This window comes from Copadichromis virginalis, linkage group LG15, assembly GCF_057382275.1.
Source record: "Copadichromis virginalis isolate Kocher_CV1m ecotype Utaka linkage group LG15, C_Virginalis_male_GT1.1, whole genome shotgun sequence".
NCBI lineage: Eukaryota > Metazoa > Chordata > Actinopteri > Cichliformes > Cichlidae > Copadichromis > Copadichromis virginalis.
The window spans coordinates 15,592,773-15,617,489 of record NC_140632.1 but is presented as its reverse complement, the minus strand read 5'-3'; the positions used below and the strand labels follow the sequence as shown (position 1 = coordinate 15,617,489).

General features: G+C 42.0%; 1 protein-coding gene across 4 annotated transcripts in view; it reads right to left on the bottom strand.

Annotated features, from left to right (window-relative positions):
• The window catches only part of LOC146692168 (brain-enriched guanylate kinase-associated protein), a 39,464-nt gene extending 14,978 nt beyond the window's left edge, over positions 1–24,486 (bottom strand). The window contains exons 1-4 of one of the 4 annotated variants that reach the window (XM_085432161.1): positions 20,831–20,927; positions 20,588–20,625; positions 6,422–6,619; positions 1,899–2,060 (exon numbers count right to left, since the gene is read on the bottom strand). In XM_085432161.1, the coding sequence (XP_085288287.1) occupies positions 1,899–2,060; positions 6,422–6,519 (260 nt within the window). In that variant the 5' untranslated portion in view covers positions 6,520–6,619; positions 20,588–20,625; positions 20,831–20,927. Of the gene's footprint in view, positions 1–1,898; positions 2,061–6,421; positions 6,620–20,143; positions 20,311–20,587; positions 20,626–20,830; positions 20,928–23,607 lie in introns of those variants that run through there. The other 3 variants (XM_085432159.1, XM_085432160.1, XM_085432162.1) reach the window with 3 other exon arrangements.
• Between the last annotated feature and the right edge of the window lie 231 nt (positions 24,487–24,717).

The following is a 24,717-nucleotide window of genomic DNA, read 5'->3' as shown; positions in this document are numbered from 1 at the left end:
GGTGGCTCTTCCAATTACTCCTAACACCTGGTACAGCTGTGTTTCAGCATAGAAGTCTGATGCTGAACATAGGCTCATCCACCCATCCATATTTTTGTATAAGCAATCACCCTGAAGTGGAATTTTAAAGTAATATTGTAGACTTCTGACATGTAGTTTGATTGTTCATCATCATGTACAGTAAATGTCAAACCTCCAAGCAAAACACATTTGAGCTGAGCAGTACTTAAAGGCACACTGCAGTGTGCCATTCTTGGGCCCTGACTATTTCAATATGACTAATCTTCAAAAGTAACATTGTTTTGTGTAGCACTGTGTTACAGCACCAATGATGCGGCGTTAAATGCATCTGTCAAATGCTGACATAAGCTCAAAATGTTTAAGAACCCAAATTTCTCTTCTTGAAAGAGAAATAAAACTGAATTTGGAAAGGAAGCAGTGAGTTTGGTGACACTTTTCTGGAAAGGGTTTAATAATCTGCTGCCAGCGTCTAATTTGATCTCTTTATTTTGTTATTTTGTTATTTCCCTTTAGGTGACAGAATAACCATGCTCTGCTTAAAACTGATATATTATTTGTTTAGCATTCAGTTTATCATTGTGTCCGTGTCCTGTATTATGCTTTATATCAGGGGTGTCAAACATAAGGCCCGGGGGCCAGAATCGACCCGCCAAAGACAACAATCCAGCTCACTACATGTCTTTGGAAAATGTGGATGAGTGCATAGATTTTGGACTTCTAACTGTATTTTCACATTTTACAAGTTGTCCTACTGATAAAGACTTCCCCCACAGCAATTCACATACAACAGTGTAATAAAGTAATAATTACACAATTGAACAACAGAAAAAAATCCCAGTTTTTTTACTACCTACTAGTCAGTTTCAATTTCAGTTTTTTACAATGTTTCCACAATAAAAAGAATAAATTAAAAAACAGGGAATTTTCTGGGAATTAATAACAACTTTCCTCTTTATTACTACAGGACAGTCTAGACCATGAGCATCCAGAGCTTCTTCTGAAATGTAATATTTATCTTTCACAGTTTAAACCCAAAGAGTCATGCTGATAGATTTCTTTAAATAAATAGAGCAGCATTTATTATCATGTAGTATAACTAAGATGTGTTATAGAAATTATGCTTCTTTTTCTTGTATTGAGATTTTACAGGGATTAAACAGATTACAGTTCAACTTTCCTACACTGACAAAAAAGGGAGGCCAGCTTAAGATCAAAGTGGGCCACCGATGTAAAATGAGTTTGACATCCTTGATTTATACAGACTTATAAACAGTATTTGATTGAAGAATACATTTGTATATTATTATTATCATTCCTATTATTGTTCTGCAGAACAGAAACCTGTGCTAACCCTGTTTTAGTCAGGCCAGTTTAATGTCAACAGGCCTGCTCAATAAATAAAATTAAAAGTTTTATCTCAGACTTCATAAAAAGTCCACTAAAACAACTGCTACGTACTTCTTGTGTTGTTTGGGCTGTAATGGGCTTCTCCTACAGCTCCCTCAGTATATTTTATCTTTCCTCAGTTTTAAGCTTGTGTTCAGTGGACCAGAACTGCAGATACCCATGGGTAAGTGCTGAATGTGGAAAGTCCAGTGCAAGCACTATCCACCACAGAACATTTGTGAAAAAGATGGGATATAAAACATTTGCTGTTGCTGTTTACATTCCTGTGACAGAGCTGTGTTGTTATTGTCTTTTACTCTCTCTGCTCATGTTTGCTCTCACGAGTGGAGAAAAAAAGAGAATCTTAATTTTCTGAAACTGAGAAATGTTGACTGCAAACAGAGTCCACAAACAATTTGTGAAATCTTCTGTGCCACACTGCCACCATCTTCGCCCCCTGGGTGTTGTAAAGTTTATACTGAGGGGCCTACCTGCGCAGCTTATCAGTAAACTTGTCCAACTCCTCCTGTGCTCTGCGCAGCTCCGTCTCCAGGTACTGCCGTGTGGAGTCAAATTCGCTCTGCAGTAGCTCCAGCTTGTGTGTTGTGTAGTTAAGTCTTTTCCGTAAGTCCTCCTTCTGCTCCAGCAATGAGCTACACACACACACACACACACACACACACACACACACACACACACACACACACACACACACACACACACACACACACACACACAGGTTCAGAGCACATGATGGAGGAAACAGGCTCCTAACTTGAGTGCATGCTTATCTAAGTAGTCTACAGATCTTTTTAATGCACCCCTGAATGGCTGTGCAGTTATGATGGGAGCATCATGAGAGGGTGATAAAAGTAGAAAACTTGTTTGCAAAAGTGCATGGTGCGAGCAAAACATGGGATCAAAACACAGATCTCTAATTAAGAATCCAGGCTGGGGTAAGTAAGGATACAGAGCTTTTAAGACTTTAGAGCATTAGTCAATCTTTTTCAGTATCAAAGCTTTGCAGCACATCACAGAAACCTCATCAGAAAGTAATACAGGCCCAATGGAGAAAAAAAGAGGTTTTAATCAGTGATGAAACATGAGACAATGAAATCTAATATGTCATGCGAATAGACCCCGAAGGCTCAGATTTACAAAACGACGATATTCCCCACATGTAATATGGGAAGACAGCACAATGATGAGTATTTTTAGAGTATGTGCATTACCTGAGCTTCAATCTAATAAAAGGGCAAGTGTGAGTGGGAAAGGAGGAAATGTCTGTTGCCTTGATGGATCTGAGTGTGCACGGTGGGGCTTAATGGACCTCATATTGACGGACAGATGGAGGAAGGAGGGTAATGACTCTATCTGAGACGGATAACAGATAGCAGATTGGATGGAGATGTGGTCACGACGTTCTTGTCACTTCCTCTCTTTGTCTCTTTTTCTCACTGTTTAACGAAATCATAGATTCAGGGAGTCGAGGGCTGAGGGACATCGAAAAAAAAGAACAGGGACAGGTTCCTTTGAGGGATTTTGTTTTTTCAGGACACTAAAATGAGGTATCACCCAGTTTAATCTAATTAGCATGCATGATAATCTTTCTGCAATCGATAAGATGAAAAGTAGAACGGGTCAAACCAGACTTCATACAGAACCTCATTGGGTATAAATGAATATTTCTGCTCGATTATTTCTCAGTAGTTTTGTCCAAATGTCTCTTTTAATTTCCCCATTAAAGGCAAATTACAACACAGATGCACCAGATATGTGCAGGAGACATGGACACAGAGGACGACTTTGGTTCAAGTAGCTATGTTTGGTATATCCACACTAAGCTTAGAAAACAAAATTGAGCTGAACTAAAAAAAGGTGACTCATGAGCACTATTATAGGCCACTATAGACCACTATTATTACACCTGTTATTATGGACCACTATTTGTGTACTGAAAAGTGTTTTTTATGGTTAAAGACCATTATTTGTGCATTAGTGTCATTTTTTTTAGAAGCTATCTCATTTCAAAGGGTTGAATGACCATATTGTGTTCCTATCCTCTGACCTAGATAGAAGTGTTACAACAGCTGTTCAGTTTAGGGGAATAAGGATAAGGATGCTAAATAAGAACCCAGACACACAGTACAGGGTGGGCCATTTATATGGATACACCGTAATAAAATGGGAATGGTTGGTGATATTAAAGTCCTGTTTGTGGCACATTAGTATATGTGAGGGGGCAAACTCCTCAAGATGGGTGGTGACCATGGTGGCCATTTAGAAGTCGGCCATCTTGGATACAACTTTTGTTTTTTCAATAGGAAGAGGGCCATGTGACACATCAAATTTATTGGTAATGTCACAAGAAAAACAATGGTGTGCTTGGTTTCAACGTAACTTTATTCTTTCACGAGTTATTTACAAGTTTCTCTTTGTTCACAGCCATTGACATGTCGAAGAGGTTAACACGTGAGGAGCGGATCGAAATTGTGTTGATATCTGGTCAACGCAGTAACCGGGTCATTGCAGCAGATTTCAATGCAAGACACCCTACAAGACCACCCATCTCCCAGGCTACAGTTAGCAAACTGCTTGCTAAGTTTCGTGAAACTGGTTCAGTGTTGGATTTGCCAAAGTGTGGACGCAAGAAAACTGTCACTAATGAAGAATGGTCTGACACTAACCCACATTGGATGGATCCCTCCAAGACTGTTGGACCAACAAAAGTGATGGTTTGGTGTGGTATATGGGGTACAATGATAGTGGGTCCATTCTTCATCAATGGAAACCTCAAGGCCACTGGATATTTGAAATTGCTACATGATGATGTGTTTCCCTCTTTATGCACTGAAGCTGGCACGTTCCCTGAGTTTTTCCAGCAAGATGGTGCACCACCACATTATGGGTGCCAGGTCCGAGCATTCTTAGATGAACAGTTTCCTGGAAAGTGGATTGGTCATCGTGGGCTAGTTGAATGGCCCCCAAGGTCTCCCGATCTGACCCCCTTAGACTTTTATCTTTGGGGTCATCTGAAGGCAATTGTCTATGCTGTGAAGATACGAGATGTGCAGCACCTGAAACTACGGATACTGGACGCCTGTGCTGGCATTTCTCATGCGGTGTTGCTATCAGTGTGGGAAGAGTGGGAGAAGAGGGTTGCACTGACAATCCAACACAATGGGCAGCACATTGAACACATTTTATAACTGGTCAGAAACTTGTAAGTAACTCATGAAAGAATAAAATTACGCTGAAACCAAGCACACCATTGTTTTTGTTGTGACATTACCAATAAGTTTGATGTGTCACATGGCCCTCTTCCTATTGAAAAAACAAAAGTTGTATCCAAGACGGCCGACTTCTAAATGGCCACCATGGTCACCACCCATCTTGAGGAGTTTGCCCCCTCACATATACTAATGTGCCACAAACAGGACTTTAATATCACCAACCATTCCCATTTTATTACGGTGTATCCATATAAATGGCCCATCCTGTACTATAGACCAGTTGGTAACCCCTGGCAACTACAGGTCGCTAGAGAAAAATGTGTAATTCTTAGCCAGCTGTACCAAAAACCTCCTTGCATTTGCTTACAAAAGCTGCTCAAAGTTGCACTTTTTGAAATGTGTTGGTTGGAGCAGTAAGGCGGTGGTTTTATTTTGATGGGGAATGGTGTCTTTTTCTGGTTTGTGTATCATGTTTTTAGCTTCACTACCACTTGCCGAGTATTCGGAGGGTGTTTGCAGACAAGTCAGCATGTTACATGTGGTCAACACAGCAATCACAGCAAGGTTTGTGGAGCAGCGCTCTCTTTGGTGCAGCTTTCATCTGGTCAACACGCACTCAGCAACTGGCTGGAGAATATTAATTTTGCCCTAGTAACCAGAGGTTGCCAGGAGCTCAAGGCCTGTGTCAGTGAAGCATTGGTGGATTAAAACTGAATTCCACCACTGTCCAATGTTACAATAATAAAAGCTGAATACAGTTTACTGTCCTAAAGTCCAGTGTTTTGTCAACCCATCCACCCACCCCATCTTCTCCGCATGTAGACTTTGTGGCTCTATAAATATCACCTCACGTCTACCTTTTCTTGTCTTCTCTGCCACACATAAATGCAGCTAGATCCTTGCACAAACTCACAATGTTTTGTTTTTCTTAAAGAATAACAAAAAGATACATAATGCAGTGCTCATATTCTCTCAGGTTGATTCCTCTGTATTAGATATGGATTGCTTCTATTTTTAAACCAATTAAGTTTTATTTTATGAAAAACTGAGCATCTGAATTTTTCATTTCCACTTTTTTTTTTTTTTAGCAAAGCAACATAATATCTTATCAAATTTAGAACTTATTTTTTCTCATGTTAGGTAAGTTGTGCTTCTGTAAAAGTAGTTTACGTTCTCTTTTTAAGCCTTTTTTTATGCACTCAGATTGAGTATCCTGCCTCAAGCACAGCTCTAGTCTCCATTTACTCGACTGTAAATACAAAAATGCTAAATACTAAATAACTTCTAGCTTCAGTCTAACTTCAGACTGAAAGTGGGATAGTGTTTATGTTTTATGGAACTGTGTCAGTGAGTAGAGAAAACCTGCCCACAGAGTGATTCAATGAATGTCTCAAATGACTGAGTGACATTTGAGTGCCGCATTATCCAAGCAGCCCCCACCTCCTCGCCTCATGCCTCTCTGTGATTGGTTGGAATCATCAGGGGAAAACAGGTGTTTGTTGTTTGGTAGAGGATGAGTTAACGTGAAGTAGCTCCAGGGATGTTAAATCCCCCATTAGTGACCTCCCCGGTGAACAGGAGCTGAGTCAGACATAATGAGTGTTTTCATTCCAGCGAGATGAGATGACGAGGCAGCGTGACTTCTGGGCTTGGAGAGGCGGGATGAGGCTGCTTTAGCACCTCTGGATGGCGAGAGGAGACACCTCGTGGGCGGATGAACGGACAAACAGATAAAAAACGAGGATGGATGGAAAGATGGCGTCTGAGACGTTCACTCTTACCTCTTTTTCGGATGTTTGCCGCCATTTCGGGGGACTTTTAAGGCGGTTTTGCCAATGTATATCTTTTTCATGGTTTGTCTGTGTTCCTTCCCTCTCATGTGTTTAAAGGGCTTGACCACAGGGAGACAGCATTTATGTTAGTTTTCCAAAGGAGACCAGCTAAGTCTGGAATTAGTGAGTGATCTATCTGTGTTGACCCTGCCAAACAAAGCAAACAGACAGGATGGCAACTTTTAGTAAGGACAAGTCAAGCAGGACAAAACTGATGTTAAGATCCATGGACAGATTCTGTTGGTCATATTCATATGAAAGAACCCATATTATTTTTTAAAGGGCCTGTAGTTGTATGTAGGGGATCTGCTACTAAAAATAACAAATAAAATAAATGCTTTTCTCATAATTTTTCTCACATGCTGCACCTCTTCTCACCTTCTGTCTGAAATGCTCTTTAGCTCCAGTCTATTTAAGGCCTCTCCCCCTGAAAACCCGAATTTGCTATGATCCAACTCTCATTCTACATAAAATCCCTTTTGAGCACAGAGCACACATAGCAACGTTTGCAACTTACCCCTCCGGATATTGCATCAAACTGAAAATAATTCACTGGGTCTTCAGATGCCGTGAAGATTCATGCGCTTACTCTTAGTACCCGACACCAGAACATTTGGTGTGCTTTGCTCATGGCTGAGATATTTTGGAGAATATGTGCCAAAACTAGCCACTCTTATACCACTGTTATGTAGATGAGTAACAGAAAGTCTGGAAAAGTCTGGACTACAAATGAGGCATAAGAAGGACTTCAATAGCTTTTCTTTGTGGGTGAGAATTACTCTATTTGGTGTTGACTTTGTCTTTTTAACTGTGCAAACCCCTGTGTAGAAGACTAAATGACATGGAAATCCCATTAAGCATAATGTGGACAGTTTAATGGCAAATATCCCACGAGTTTTGTCCCGTTTCCTTAAATTCAAGGCACTAAATTCAAAGTAAAGACCATTTTTGTCTTACTTCTTCCACTGACGGTGCACAACGTTTCCTGCAAAGAAACAGCGGAAGCGAAAATGAGAAGTAAAACTGTCTGAGACATCAGCTGTAAATGTCAAGCTTTGGACTCAGTCCTTCAGACATAAAGAGCAAGGGATTCCTTTCAGCTTTCTAGCAAAGTTCAGCTACTATATGAGGGGAATCCATTAAAGGAGAGGGAATATATACGCTCACGGTTTGAACACTCATTAACTCAAATATCCAATCAATCACATGGCAGCAGATTATTGTAGTTACGCATGTAGATACAGTCAAGATGACCTGCTGATGTTCAAATTGAGCATCAGAATGAGGACGAAAGGTAATTTAAGGGCCTGAACATGAGATAGTTGTTGTCGTGGCAGGGTTTTCTGAGTCATCAACCCAATATCACAGCAAAGCATGTAATAGACCTGCAGGACCATCCTATGGATGCCACGCTTTGCCTCTCCTAGGTGTGAAATGGAATTAAATTGTAGTACCAGTAGAGGGCGATAGTTTATTTAAAGCCAACAAGTTAAACTGACCAAAGTAGGAATGAAGTACAATCCAGGCTCCTTCTATTCCACGTAATATTAAGCTACGTGGCTGATATGTGTTTACGTGTTTCATTAAAAGTTCGTCCATGACTGTTTTTATGTTGCTTTTAAATACATTATCGCCCTCTGCTGGCACTGAAAGGTACTGCAACTTAAGCATGCCTGTCCATTTCATGCGTAGGAGAAGCAAAGCATGACATTCACGGGATGGACCAGTGGGTTTATTACACACTTTGTCAGTATACTGGGTTAAAGTACTTCAGAAACTGCTGATCTGCTGGGATTTTCCCACAAACCCATCTCTAGGGTTTAAAGAGAAAGCATTTGACAACATCTGTTGACTGTGATACAAAAGCAACAATCACTCATGAAACAAAGGTATGCAGAAGAGCATCTCTAAACAAGCTACTGATCAAACCTTTGCACAGATGTGCTACAGTAGCAGAAGACCATACTGGGTGCCACTCCTGTCAACTAAGAACAGGAAACTGAAGCTACAATTCATACATGCTCATTAAAACTGGACAACAGAACCTTGGAAAAACATTCCCTGGTCTATGAATCTCAATTACTAAAGTGACATTCAGATGGTAGGATCAGATTTTGGCATACAGCATGGATCCATCCCGCCTTGCATGATGGTGTAATGGTGTAGACAATGTTTTCTTGGCACACTTTGGGCCCCTTAGTACCAGTGAAGGAATGTTTCCAGCACCTTGTTAAATCTGTGCCTCAAAGATTTAAGAGCGTCCAACCAATTAATATTAAGATGTACCTAATAAAGCGCCCGGTGAATACATTCTGTGTATATTTTTATTTCTTAAATTAAAGGCTCCCACAAACAGCTTGTCTGCATCTTCTTCTAAAATCTAAGTTCCCCCCACTCAGTTTAGGGAACATTTGGGGAACTGAAAACCTGATTTTGAATGAGAAGTATTCTTTTGTGACCACAAATGCTGTATATTAAAAGAAAAAATGCTAATTGTTTGACATGGAAAAACACGCAAAGAAGCACTAAGCTGCCTAATCACTGACACGCTGTGAGTGTGGTTTGATGAAATTTTGAAAGCACTCTGGAACATAAGCAAACAACCCCCACAACTGCCTTCATACAAAAAATGAAATGTTTGAAACATTTGTCTATATCTTTTTAAAAAAAACATAAATGTTCACAAAACTTTTCTACGTTCTTAAATATTGTGTTTAATGCTGAATTGTTTGCTTGTGGTCAGGAGCCATTAGACAAAATCTGTTGGAGGTTAAAAAAAACTGCTTCTGGGTCCTGGCAGGACATAGACTTGTTTCATGTCACTAGTGGTGGGGGAAAGTCTCCTGTGACAGGCGGATATCAGACTTATCAGTAAAAACAAACATCCCTTGCAGACTCAGTGTCTTCATCTCGTATATGTCCAAACACAAAGAAGAGGAGCTGACACATCCAGGCAGTGTGAATGAAGGAGTTTGACAAGCCTGAAAGACTGAAAGTCTTTTGTATAAATATTTCCTCCATCCCTCCAGTCCTCTGCGTCTTGGTGGCGTCCGCAGCACAGGTGCAGCCTTCAGCACACAGACAAATGGCGCATGTTATTGAATGAGACAGGCTGTCAAAGCTTGATCAAAGCTCCTCTGATCCGAGCAGCGGGCTGACCATCCGGGAAGGAAGCAATGACCGACTGTGGATGGGACTGCAGCGAGTTACAGCTCATGTTTGGGGTGTTGTACCCACTGATATTGTGTACACACACGCACGTATTATGAAATAAAGAAACATGTTGATCTACTAATGCCCAGTTGTTGGGAGGTGACTTCTGCTACTGGCTGAGAAGGCAGGGAGACATGTACTCCTCCAGATGGTGACAGCTCACTACCGCCACTGGAGCCTTCACTCCAGCTGCTCCCCTCTGAGTCATACCAGCTTCGAATATGTGTGTGCGCGCGCGTGTGTGTTTAAGATTTGGCAGGTGCGAGCATGTATTTGAGAGCATTAAAGTGGCAGAAATGTGTGAGTTTATCCATGCAGGTGTACGCTTGATTGTCCGTATGCATATGTACACATTTGTTTGTATCTATAAGTCTAGGTGTGTTCCTGCTTGTGCGTTCGTGTGTGTGTGTGCCTGTGTTTACTCTGCGGCACAAGCTCTGCCTATTCAACCTCCTTCTCCCAGGCTTGAATTAAAGTAACGCTGTCTGCCATAAAAGTGAAAAAGGACAGCTGTTAGCGACACGTCTCAGGCCCCATCAGGCGTCCGCTGTCAAAACGCCAACGCACAACCGTGCACGCAACACCCTCGCTCATTCACTCGCTTGCTTGCTTCTTCGTCTTCCTTGTGCCCATCCTCACACTGCAGCAAAACCTTACAAGGGGCTCGTTCGGATGGCGGTGCCTGCCACCCACTCGTGCCACGCTGACATTCGAGAGCATTGAAAAGAAGAGGAAGAGGGAGGTGGTAAAAGAGGAGGAGGGCATTAAAGTTGTGGAATGAGGGAGATGGAAAAGTAGAGGGGTGTGTGTGTGTTTGTGAGGGGGGGGGGGGGGTTGCTAGCCAGAGTATTTACAATAAAGCCAAAGACATTAAAGAGGAAGCGAGCTTTGCCAAATTACAAAGGAAAAGCAAATAGAGCGGGTGTGAAGTCTCTGCTGAAAAGTCATCATTTCTTTACCTCCTTCCTCTCCTTTTCCTCGCCTCTTCCGTCAATCTCTTTCTTCCTTCCTGGCTTCCTGATTGCATCTACCTTTCAGCAAGATTGGCTCTCAGGAAAAACCCTTATCACAGGCCCAGACCTCAGCATTAGAGCGGGGGAACCCGAGTGGCTGACTCATCCAGCAGCAGGGAAAGAAGGCAGAGATGATGCTCTTTCTGGCCCCTGTGCCTTCGGATTAACAACCTGCAGTAGTCACTCAGTCCAATGGCATGTACAGTATGACTCAACCACCTCACAGACAAAAATCAGCTTTCAAATTAGGGTGCTATTCTGTCAGTCTGTGTGGGTTTATGTCTTAGCTGTTTCTCGGTCCTGCATTGATTAACTCGGGAGCAGACACCTAAGTAGTTTCACAGCAACTACCAACATCATTAGCGGCAGCAGGGGATAATGACCCGCTGAACGGATTTCACGTGCTGCTGATGGCACCCGGCACTGGGGAGTGTGAAATCACGACAACATCCCGAGAGGATTTTAGAATGAGCGGAAGAGGTGATGGAGGCTCGCCGATCCCAAATACAAACAGTTCTGTTCTGCCAAAACTGAAGGAGTGAACACAGAGAACAGAGTCCAACATCAACCACAGAATAAGCTGCAGGCAGACATTTAGACGTAGAAAATGGCACCGCGTTAAAAAGAGGGTTTGATACAGGCACCGGTATAATGATGAAATGCAAAGCTAGAGAACTGGTTTGAATGTTATCTGTTTATTTATCTTCCAAGAGTGTCTCTACCACTTAATACATTAACACTTTCCCTACCAGAGTATTGTTTTCAGCATACCACTCATTTGTGATTCCCTAATTATTCAAGCCTCCTCACGGCATTTTTGTTCAGGGAATATATAAACACATAATACCCTCGCCTGTCACTTCATTATGTATACCTGTTCAGCTGCTTGTTAATGCAAGTATCTTGTCGGCCACTCAATGCATGTATTCATGTAGACATGGCCATTAGAAGATTAGGAATTGTTGTATGATGGTAGGGTCAGAATTAGTTGTAAACACCATGAAAGCATGGATTCATCCTCACTTGTATCAACGGTTTAGGCTGCTGGTGGTGTAATGGTGATTGCGTTTCTCATTTTTGGACCATTCTCAGTAGATCCTAGTAGATCAGCAGCTTCTGAAATACTAAGTCCAGCTGATACGAACAACCATGTCACATTGAAACCCTCTTTCTTCCCCTTTCTGATTCTCTGTTTGAACTTCAGCTTCACCCCATTCCTGCAAACGTAAAAATGCTTTGAGCTGCTGCCATGTGATTGGCTGTTAATGAGCAGTTGAATGGTGTACCTAATGAAATGGTCAGGTAGGTATGTTGGGTTTATGGAGGCTTATTGTGCTTTTGACTGAGTGCATTTGGGCAGTCCCTGGAAGAAATTTGTTTTCCATGTCCGAATCAAAAATTTGATATTTGAATGCCAAAAATTAAAAAAAAAAAAATCAGAAGCCACATCCTTGGCCACGGCCATTTTTCTACTTTGCCATTTTAAAGAGCGTGATCAAATCCACTCCAGAACTGAACTGCTTCTATTCTTGCCCATGCTTCAAGTCTTGATCACGTTTTATTTAATGGCTTTGCAGTTTTTACAGAATCCTGCTGGAAAACAACACAATACATGACACAGATCATTTAAATGACTCTGCAAATACTTCTTTCACCTTGAGGAACTACAGAAATAGCTTTCAAATTTGCAAATAGACTCTGTATATTTTTATATATTTTATTTATTGACTCTATTTAATTTGTAAAATATGTGTATACACACACACACACACACACACACACACACACACACACACACACACGTAGAAAAACATTTAGTATACACATCCAGAATTTTTTATTTTTTAATTTATTTATTATTATTATTATTATTATTATTATTATTATTATTATTTTGCATATACTATTATATATTGTACATATATTTATTAGTTTCAGATTTAGCCATTCGTATATTTTGCCTGTTTATGTTATTGTATTTTGCACAACTCTGTTGCTTGTGAAGCTCGCACACAAGAATTTCACTCGCATGTGCTGTACCAATGTACCTGCACATGTGATGTGACAATAAAAAGTGATTTGATTTAATAAAAAAAACAAAGATAAAATTCAAGCTAGGAGCCTCAGAGTGGCAAAAACAATGACCTATGCGTTCCTAAAAGAACAAACCCGCACACTGAGCGCATTAAAAACATAAAAACATGCTGCTCTACAAAAAAAAAAGAGCTCATCCTTCAGACAAGATACTCATAGTGCCAGCGAAGCCTTCCGAGAGCTGTCCTAGCAAAGACGCTGAGATCACGTCTTTCTCGACCCAGAATACACCCTCTCACAATAACCCCAACTTTTAAACTCTTTCACAAGTTGAAACCAAAGTTTTCCCACTGATTACTTTGTTCCATCTCAGTGGTTCTGAATTACTTTCACAATTTAAATTTTCCCAGAAAGGATGAGAGCAGAAAATAAATAAATAAATAAATAAAAGCATTTCTGTCCACAGTCTTTTCATTTTTATCCATTTATTTATTTATTTTGCTGGTTGGAAAGAGGAAAAAGAAATACAGCTGTGAAAATGCTGTTGTGGTGCAAAAAAACAAGGCCAGTGTTTGCCACGTTTGCAACCACAACCAAAAGCAGACGGGATGGAAAAACACAAGCGGCTTTCAAACGGGTTCAGCTCATTAAAAATAGAACAGACACAAACACACATGGATGCACGTGCACACATGTGTATACACACATACACGCACACACGCATGCACAGCACGCCACCCACCATCGCAGCATGCTGTTTACGAGTGGAGCTCGAATGGACAGGTAGTGATTAGATGCAACAAAGGAACAACCTCTGCATATCTAGCCTGCAGTGTAGTGCTCTGTGTTTCTGTGCGTGTATGTGTGTGTGTGAGTTTCCTCAGCATTTACCTCGTGCACTTATACACAGATGTACTTACTGGTCCATCCATAACTCTCAAGAGGCTGCCTAAAAAGCCTCAACTCAGGGATGCATGAAAGGATCTTTAAAAAAACACAGAGAGGCACTATATTGGGAAGACGCAATATAGCACTAATAACTTTCCAGCATAGCCCCATTAATGTAGCGGCTTGGAAAGAAAACAAGGGTAATCTGTGACCTCCGGCTTGACCGAGGCAAACAAGCTGCAGACATTTGCTTGAAAAGCTTTAATTTATCTGTTTAATTTTCTTCTAAACTCTCACAGGTTGATACTCTTTATTACAAAGGTCCCTGCAGTTTGGCTTTTAAATGCTTTATGGCTTGGTTAAAAAAGAAGGTTTTGAATAACAGTTCAACATTTTAAGAAATGCATTTATTTGATTTGAGAAGATGGGTTCTACAATTGTATCTGTCCAACAGCAATGTAACCTCTTGTGCAGGCATGAGTTTGTGTCAGACTTTTAACAGATTGGGATTTTACATGGCGTCTGCTATTTTCACAGGCATGCTAACTAGAGATTTAGCCCACAGCCACTGAACTGACATCTCATCTGGAGCTGCGTATCTTAAAATCTTGCATGATTCCTACGATTAGTACAAAAACATGTTTTTTATATGTTGCGTTCATTTTATATGATGCCCGGCATGACGGAAAACCCCTACAGGTCTCAGAGTGGTGTCTCGTATTCATGTAGTGTAAAGTACGCTTGCCCTATTTTTATGGAAAGGGTAAAAAACAAAAAAAGGGATTTATAATTTGTTTTGCCTCAGCGTCTTGATGACTTGTGCTCACTGCCGGGTTTTACATCTTACATCTAGTTGTAAGAAAAGTAAGCTTGCACGTATCTCTGTGATGCCAGAAACATCTGACAGAACAAGCCAAAGAGCCCAAAATCACAACCCAGAGGAACCAAAATATCCAGTGCAATGTCCCGATGACTGGTGTCATTTTTAGCCTGGCGATTCATCTTACATGCACCTTTTTTTAGAAATCCTTCAAATTACCCTTGATATTAAGCTTCAGAGCTGCTTGTGTTGTTGGATTTTGTTATAGTAAGAGCAGAAACCTTGTACTTATCTATGTGACACCAGCAACTTCTGTGTGAAGGACCAAAAAGCTCTCCAGAGAGTGATCCGTACAGCAGAACGCTGCTGCAGGATTGCTCTCCCCCCGCTTCAGGACACCTACACCAGGAGATGCCGGACTAGAGCAGCGCAGATACTGAAGGACCCGTCCCATCCTGGCAACAAACTGTTCCAACTTCTGCAATCTGGTAGAAGGTTCCGCATCTTCCGGGCAAGGACAGAGAGACTCAAGAGGAGCTTCTATCCCCAAGCCATCCGTGCCCTAAACACACACACCCGCCCGCTCACATCATCTATAATTGACTGAGACAGGACTCTCTTCCAGACACTCTAAACCAAGGCACAATGTACATTTCAATTCCTTTAACTTTAAATATGTTTATATTGTCTATCCTGTAAAATAGTCAGATGTCTATTCATATTAATGTACAGAATTCACCTGCTAGCTGCTACTACGGCACATTCACCCAGTGTATATACTATATGTATGTATATATATATATATATATATATATATATAATGTTCTTCCTCTACACCCCCCCCCCAATTTTTGCACATGTCGAGGAGCGGGTCAGACTACATTTCACTGTGTGTTATACTTGTATAACTATGCATGTGACAAATAAAGAACCTTGAACCTTGAACCTTGAACCTTCTAAAACACATGTTTGAGAATTTTATCCAAACCACTCTTATGCAGGGGTTATGCAAAGGTTAGCAACCATTTAGTGAATACTGCTGTATTTTTATAGACTGTATACAAAAGACGGATTTCTGGGTCTGAAAATTAACAAGTTTAGCATTATAGTTCTGTGCTAAACACTATTTTAGCTCACTTACCAGCTATATTTTAGCATTACCATTCTTCGTCATTGGCTTTCACAGCGGCTTCTGTTCAGAAAAAAATCTAACTCTCACTTTAAAATTCATTAAAATGGTGTCACTTCCATTGACCACAAACTGACCTACAATGCTGATTACTATGTAAATGTCCAACTCAAGTCAAATTACAAAAAAATTGAGTTATAGCCGCTGTCATATTAGGCAGGCTTCATCACAATGAGGAATAAATCTGGACCAGCACAACCTGACCGCTGGTGCTGAAGAAGGCAAAGGGGAGGAGAAATAATGGGGTTAAGATAATAAGATAGGCTTAATGGCCCCTGGGGGAGCTCTCAGAGCTTCAGGATAGAGAGACCTACAGACAGTGTGGGAGAGAGAGGCTGACTGGTCAGACCACAGAGGACAGTGGAGAGCATCAGTCTGTCAGAGCAACACTGTCCACTTCAGCAGGTCAAAACTAAGTTCTCGCCTCTTCAGAGCAGCCTCTCTCCCACGCCGCTTTCAAACACGTCCTCTCTGTTGCTCTAACATCTCTCTATCTATAATGATCAGCCAAAACTCCCCTTTCAGAACAGCTCAGGGAATCTGAAGGTGCCCTGAGGTCTTCGTAGTTCTCATCATTCTGACTTAGGGGACACTCCATAGAATTGCAACAAAAGTCTGTTAATTTTCCAGCTGTTTCAAGCCACAAATAGTCATTTCTCAGAAGGAGAAAAACAAAGTTATGTAAATATACTGCAAGTTTTATGTATCTGCAATCGATAAACAGCACCCACCACAGTGAGGTCCCAGCCAGAGCTTCATTTTGGCAGCATTTTACACGTGTTTATTGTGGAGAATTCCTCAGACTGCCAACAGGATGGAATTGCACAAAAGTACAGACAGTTCTGTTTATTTTGGAGCTGGATGGGTCAATAATGTTGCTGTTTGGAGGGGGAAGGAGGAACACTATATGGAAAAAAGTGCACATATACAATAAACCTAAAGGAGCTACCTAAGGAGTTTGATAATGATCGTGGTCTACTGCTTTGTGGTTCAACTTTGCATTAACAGTAGATCAACTGAGAGTTGATCATGGAATATGCCACAATGGTGGTGGCATCCTACTACAGTACTACGCTTGAATTCAGTGAGCTCTTTCACAAATTAAACCCATTCATTCACAAATGGCTGTAAAGGCAGACTACGTGACCACATGGTTGATTTTATAAACATGAGACTGAAAACCTGAATTCAACGATTAAAAGATGTTGCTCCTATATGGACAAGAGATTGTATCCATCTCATGCTGATCCAGTTTATGGGTATTAGTAGTAATATTTTTGAACAGCTTGAGGTTTGTCTCATAATTGTGAGTTTAAATGACTCACTCTGAATGCCATTGATGTCTTGCATATAGTAGGCTATATTTTTTGTTATCTACCTTGGGACTAAAAATATAAACTAGCCATTTTGCTAAAATCTGTAATGTTTCTGTCTCATGCAGTATTTTGAGACTAATGTCCATTAACGGGCGACATCTCTATGAAATAAACCAGTTTAAAAGAAACCAGAGTTGCTATGGAAAAGGATGGATTGGTACAAAATGGCCAAAGAAACTGGACTGAGGGACTTCCAAGTGCATCCAAGTTAACAGCTGGCAGAACAAACGGGGAAAGCCCCTGTTTGTCCTCTAGGTAGGCGTTCCTATAGCGATGTAATATTGCGTGAAAACTATGAATACACGTATGAATATGATCACAAGCAGCAGATCTTTTTGTCAATCCTCTGACTCCCACAACCTGCCATCACTGTTCTGGAAATGTTTCAACGCAAACAATCTTGCCCTTGTCGGAGTCACTCTGGTGTCCACCTTGCCCCATTTCGGCACCATTTATCCACCATGTTGACTTTGAAAACTGTTCACTAACCTGCGACAACATCCCAGACGCTGACAGGTGCCTTTGCTATAACATAAACATGGCCGTTTGACTCATTTATAATAGAGCAGCTGCCCAGTGTTCTATATGTATTATTAGCATCAAATAGAAACAATAATAACTGAAACACAGCACAAACAGCGACTACCACACGAACGAGCAGAGAAAAACCTTCCAGTTGGCAAATTTAAGTTCAAATTAAACGGCACTGGAAGACTTCAGGAGAGCCTTTTATTTGTGTTCTTGCCAAGAATTAGATGAGAAAACTGATATCACTCTCATACCACTGGCAGCCAGTCTGGATTAGGAAACAGGCAGCGTGGCTCTGTCGCAAGGAACAAAGTCCACAAAGCAGCACGAATGAAACTCAATAATTGACATGTATCGTGTTCATTTGAGCTGTGGAATAACCAAGCTATAAAAACTACAAGCTGCTTTTGTGCAGATTAAATGAAGAAGACAGGACATGTTAATTAGTGAGCTTCAGAGGAGTAGGAAGATTCGGTTTACCTTCAGATCGAGGCCGAGACATTATCGCGGACTAACTGAGCTTTTTTAAAAGAAAACAAAAAACAAAAGTGCAGAAACATAATGAATACAGATCCCTCCCTTTAGGGCACAAAGGGTCACTGAATGACTTAATGACTAAAAGAAAAAGATCTGTGGTCTTCAAAGTCACCAGAGTTCAAGCCAAGTGAACACCTGGCAGGTCACGTGTTGGATAACTCTCTCCACCACCATCATTAACACATCAAATGAGTGAGTGCCTATTTATAGCTCATATCCCAGTGAGCATTTAAGCTCATATCTGGCCTCTTCATGACACTTTATGTTGTTCTTTCTTTAATCTGTATATATCTAAAAAGATCTACTTAAAAACAGGCTTAAAAAGACCAAGATATAAAGTGCAGGATACATTCTGAAACTTAACAGTATGAAGCACCTTTTAATCGCCTTCTCTTCCTGTATAATGAGGGTTCTTAATGTGCATATATTATTCTGAAATTATATCCAGTCGCAGTGGGTTTGATGGAAGAAAAAAAATGTCATCAATCATCCTAAAAATCTAAAAACTAACCCAGACTTTTGTTTTACTGCCTCTCAAGGACGTCACTTCCATCACCGCTCACCGAGACAGCGGCATAATAATTTTGCTCAATCTTTGGCTGTCAATCATGCTTTTTAAAAAGCGGTATCAATCTTATATTTAAAATAAAACCCTTCACACTGTTATTCATCCGCTAGAGTATTCTGACAACGATTTTTTTTAAACTCCTTGAAACTTTAAATCTGTTTAATCCACCCGAGGTCTCCTCTGCGTTGGAGCTCCAATGTGTCGCTATGCAAAATTTACATCTCCATCTCCAGGGCCCTGACACATGAGCCCGGACAAGAGAGGGACAGGGATTGCGAAAGAGGAAGAGAGAGTGAGCGAGAGAGCAGGAGCAACGGAGTGTGAGAGATTTCAGGACATTTCATCATTTAGACTCGAAGGCATCTCGCAGATATGGTGGGGTGGGGGGGATGAAGAGGTAGGGTCAGACTCTCAGGTGGGTCCTGATTTCTCTTTAACCCCATCACAGCTTGCTTATAGGCTACAGGTGACCTGGTTTCCTATGCAAAAAGCGAGCAGAATAGACACGGGGCTACCCCCCTCTTATTTCGGCACAGCTGCTATAATTCAATTAAAGCTGTGACACAGAGGTGAGGACAATTGATGCCTCCTATTAAAGAAACACCCCGTCAAGATTAATTACCCCTCGTCGACTGGTTAAATGGCTTTTAAACTGTAATCTTCCTGAAATCGTAATAACACCATCGGTAATCTAACACAAAAGGAAAAGCTTGGGATCTGTTTTCATCTGAGCCGGATTAATAATGGTTCATTAGTACTGGTATTAATTAAAACATGTCTACTGTAGGCCAGTGAGGTGCAAAACAGAGAGTGGGAGGTAGAGGGAGGGGGGGTGGCCCCTGCATCTCGTCATGTTTCCGCTGCTGCTCTATTTCTCTGAAATACTTAAATCAGAAAAGTGGGCGAGCACCTGCAATTTTGTAATGAGCTCATTAAAATCCGTCTACACCAGCACGCGCTCACGTTTGTGTTTTTTTGACTGTCATGTTGAAAAACATACAGATCAGAGCTGCTCTTGCTTAAGTATTCGTGGTGGAAAAACAGCGTTATCATGCAGAGTAATTAATCAGTGTTACAGGTGCATTCCGACAGGTGACAGTCCAAAAATCACACAGAAACCAATGTGTAACAGTCGTGAATGGACATTTTGGGAACCTGAAAAGATTCAAGATTATTTCAAATTAAAAAAATAAATTAAAAAAAAACTCCTGATTGATCTGTTTGGAAAAAAGCTTTTACAGTAACGCCATAGTCACTGCAGCGGATTTCCAGCCAAGAGGTTCCCCGCATGGAACCGTGTCAGCCTTCTTCTGCAAAATACACCCTTTTATCTTTGACAAAGTATCAGAGAAGAGGCATCATTCCTAACAGCGCTGCATCAGTAAACAGAGAGCACGGCAAGTGCAGCCACATCACGTACAGATGAGCACATAAACACACATATTCACACGCAACCAAAAGCAGCTTTGTAATCCAAATCAAAGATGCAAACAGTGAAGCAGTACCTTCCGCTCGCGCAGAGCTTCATCCTGAAGACCGAGAGATAAAAATCCTGCTGCCGGAGCCTCGCCGGGGATGGAGAAAACCCCCTCTCTATATGCTATCTGGATTGGTTTACCCAGCTTTCCCTTAAAGCTCGGAGAAAACCCCCAACACATGCACCCACCCCACCACCTCCTCCTCCACCACTAAAACTGTCGCTGCCACTAGCACCACGCCACTCCAGCAGTAGCAGCAGCAGCGGCAGCAGCTGAGCCAGGAGGAAAGACAAGAGGGAGTGAGGGAGAGACTGTGCAAGAGTAGAAAGACAGAGAGAGAGAGACAGGAAGAGTGGGAGGGAAGGAGCTTAAAGGAAGAAGACAGGGAGAACGTGGGGGCGTGATGATGGAGTGCTGAAAGATATGTGCAGAAAAGGAGGGAGAGTGAGAGAGGGAGAGGGTGAAGCTTACCTGATGGTGTCTATGTTGTTCATCACTTCGTCAGGCATCTAAAGGAAATGACAGCATGTTAGTGGAGCGGACCCATCAAACTGGCCCAGAAGCTGCCAAGTGGAGCACCGTTGCAGCACAAACACCCTCCACAAAAAAAAGAAAAGAAAAAGAAAGAACGAGAAAAGAAACATACATATTCAGCAAGCACACTCTGTGTTTCCCTATGTGTTTGTTTATGTCCCCACACTCCCCCCCACTCACATCCGTGCTCCCTCATCTGCTCCTCTTCCCTTTTTCCCTTACTAGTGAGAAATCCCATGCAACGCTCATCAGACTGCGGCCGGATGTGTACATCTGCGCTCACTTGAGGTGAGAAGAGAACAATCGTACCATACCGGGAGTGCGAGGGGAGAGAGTGAGAAAGCGAGGCAAAGGAAAGGGGGAAGAAAGGGAGGGAGGGAGAGTGAAAACCTCCATTGCAGCCAGACTGCAGATACATGGCAAGCCCCCCCATGAGGGATACTGGCAGCGACTCAGTATCTCTGTCGAGGTGCTGAATCAGAGAGAAGGAGCACAGAGGGAAAGAGAGGGAGGAGGATGTGGAGAGAGACATAGAAAGAAGGGGAAACAAGGGGGAGGTGGGGGGGGGGGGGGGTGGAGAGTGGGGAGAACAGGTGGTTCAATCTGTTGAATCTTACATCTCAAGTCCTTGGCTGTTAAGGAGAATAGGTTTTATATGAATCTGCTGCTTTTTTTCCATTTTTCTTTTTTTCAGAAAGCGATGAATTATGCATCGATTTGAGAATATTCCCCCATCTCCGTTCAAATTTAGGCCCGATCGAGGGTGGTATCCACGCTGTTATGTTATCATGTTTCATAATTTGACGAATGCTAGAAAGCAGATTTTACCATCTGCACTTAGGGGAGACGTTCATCCATATTTATCTCCTGTAATTAATGAAGGAAGCAGTCGTTGCGAAGAGATTATTTGAGTCAGATTACCAACAAAACACACCTTAAAGCGGGGGGTGGGGGGAATGCGTGTTCAGTGTGTGTGTGTGTGTGTGTGTGTGTGTGTGTGTGTGTGTGTGCACAGCAGAAGGTCAAGTGCAAAGAATGTTTCATTACAAGTACAAGGACTTGTGTGAGGAGATGAAACTTTGCAGCGACACACAGACACTCACACTGAGATGAACGCCAACAGGCTCACATGCCTGCCTCTCAGCCCCCACACACCACCCACCTTTTTTCAAGCAGTTGCTAAGGTGACGGCAAAGGCTGAATTTTAATCAGACAATAAATTAAGGCAATGTGATCTTCTCCTTTATTATTAAATGGGAGCGACACAGAGTTTGAAGATCTGTCAAGTATGTTTTGTTTTTTGGGGGGTGAGAAATGCTAAAAAAAACAGACCCCAAACCCGGAGATGTAAAACAATAAGCTTGCACGCTTTCTAGTCAGCAAAGCGGTGCACATTTAGCAACTAGGTAACCTCAGCCAAGTGCTTCATCATCCTCATCATCCACCACTGACATGGATGTCATGCTGAGACTGCAAAAATACCCTCGCTGGTTGTAGTAATTGCTGATTGAGCCCTCAGGCTTGTCCTCCCGTGTAATGCACTCTAGTGGTGTAAGCCAGTGGAAACACTGGTTGCTACTCGAGAAGGAAACAGTTGTGCAACAAGGTTCGCTGCTTTCACAGCCATTTTAGCAAGGTTATGTTTCAAACTGAGTAAATGATGGATGTCAAAAAATAAATGCGAGTGGGCTGAGTCAGTAAATGACAGCATTGTTCAGTTCAAATTGTTTGTGTGGAGGAGTTGCTAATGGGTAGAATGCTAATGAGGAGTCCCATAAAAGTCTGCTTATTGGTCAGCATGAAGCAGCGCTCCTGTGCAAACTTACAGACACATCAGTATACCCAGTCTATTGAATCAGCTGAGGATGTCTATGTGGGTCAGCAGGAGAAATCGTACACCCACAGCTCATTCTTGCTCCAAATGATTTACTATTAATTGGAAGCTTTAGCACAGCAGAACTTGCATGGAACACTCATAATGTCATCACCAGGATGACATGCTTTGTCTGCTCTCTGACTACATATTCTAGGTTCAATAATCACCAGTGAGGTGACAACTTTAAAGAGCTTGACTTGGGCGAACCCAAGTCAATTGCAAGCCATATTTTTATAATTAGCAGTAAACTGAATGACTCTGTGTAAGACTCTGAGAGACTCATCGCCCCAAAGCTCGAACTTCTTCTAGACCTAGAGGCGTTTCAGTGGTCATAACTTTAAATGTTTTGCTTTTATCCCAGTGTTCTTTTCAGCAAAATAATAAAAAGCCTGAAAAACAACTGCATATGAGTCAAATCAACACACTGAATAACTAACAGATGGTGGAGAGCAAATCAGAGCTAAAATTAGCGCATAGGTTGGAGGTCAGAAACTCAATTACATTTAAGGTGTCTGTGTGGTGTTTGCAGTTCATTTCTACTGCCCTCAAGTGGGCAAAATGCTGGAATGACTATTATGTTTTGTATCTTTCGTTTTGTCTTATATGTGTATGCAAGTAGGCCTCTATATAACATACAGACTGTAAAATGGGATAAAGGCAGGAATGTCAAGTATATGAATGTTTTTCTGGTTCAGATAGCGATAACAAAGTTCTGTAGTGGGGCTATAAAAGTTTCTTTTTAAATTTTCTCCCTATAACTCTTGCTTTAATAATTTATTGTTTTATTTATTTTTATCGCATTCATTTTATATGCAACTGCTTCTTGGATTATTCAAACAAAACTCCACAGACTGCACTAGACAAAGACATTGTAACTCTGTGACATGCCCATGCTTACTTGAGCTCTTTACGCTCTTAATAATAGAGCAGAAAAATCAGGAATGGCTCACTCAAATCATACAAAGGCTTGATTTACTCAGACGTCTCTTCAAAAACTGAGAGGAACAATTTCCGTTCCAATCACAACATATGTTCAGAGGCCTGGCCTTGATTAAAGACTGGGAAGACTTTCATCACTCACCATGTTGATGCCCCTGGGCAGAGAGATAGATCTGTAGGGGTATCTGGGGAAGTCATAGTGAAACTCAGGAAAGTGACTCTTCATCTTAAATCCTTGACTGAACTCTGGAGGAGGTGGAATCACATATTTCTCATCTATTTGTTCTGGTGTGTCTGCTTTTATCTCCAGGTCATGCAGCTCATCGCCCTTCCTTACAGTGTCGATGTCCGTCTCCAGATACTTTTTTTCTACCAGGTCAGGAGAAGTCCGCTCTTCTGGAGTCTTCTGCTTGGCTAAAGGGCCTTGCTGCTGGGCCATTGAGCAGGGTAGCCTGGGGCTCACCACGTGGATCTCTGCTTGAGGCTGATCAGCATTTGTATTGGTGAAGCCAGAGGGAGATGCTGGTTTTCCAAATGCCTGCAGGCTGTTTGGGTCAAGCACATTAGATGTCACCTCATCCAGGAACTGGGAAAACTTCAGTTTGGCTTCAATCTTTTCCTCCAGTACACACTGTGGTTTGCCGCTTTTAGAGCTGGTGTGTGAAAGTACAGAGCCCCTCCCTTGATGCAGATTTCTGCTGTGGCTGTCTCCTCCCTGCTCTGCCTGTGGATGTCCTCTGCCATGAGGCCTGCTAGAAGGAACTGGTCCAAGCTTTTCAGACTCTCTGTCTCCTCTGAGTCGAGTCTGAAAAGCTTCCTGGCTCTGCTTCTTGATAGACTTGTGCAGGATGCAGGTCACCCCAGAGTTCCAGCTGTGCAGGCTGTCAGTGCCGTCACTGCTACTCCTGCTGCCTCCTGGACTGCTGCTTGGATCGCTGGGGCTAGATGGCTGACTGGGAGAGGACTGGTTAGAAGCAGGGTCTATCAGCTCCTCCAGCCAGACTTGATCACCATTGAACATGGGGGTAGCCGGACTCAAGGGGGCCCATGACTTTGAGAAATGCTGGCCCTTATTTGCTGTGCCTCTCTGAGAGAGGGAGCAGGCTTTGCTGCCTGTCCCATCCATCGGCTTAAGTCCAGTCTACACAGATGTGTCCTCTCTCTAATTGTTTTAAATGGCAGATGATCCATGGTCCAATGGATAGCTCCAATTTTAAAGAGTTCTAACCCAATCCTGTCTCGCTATTGTGTA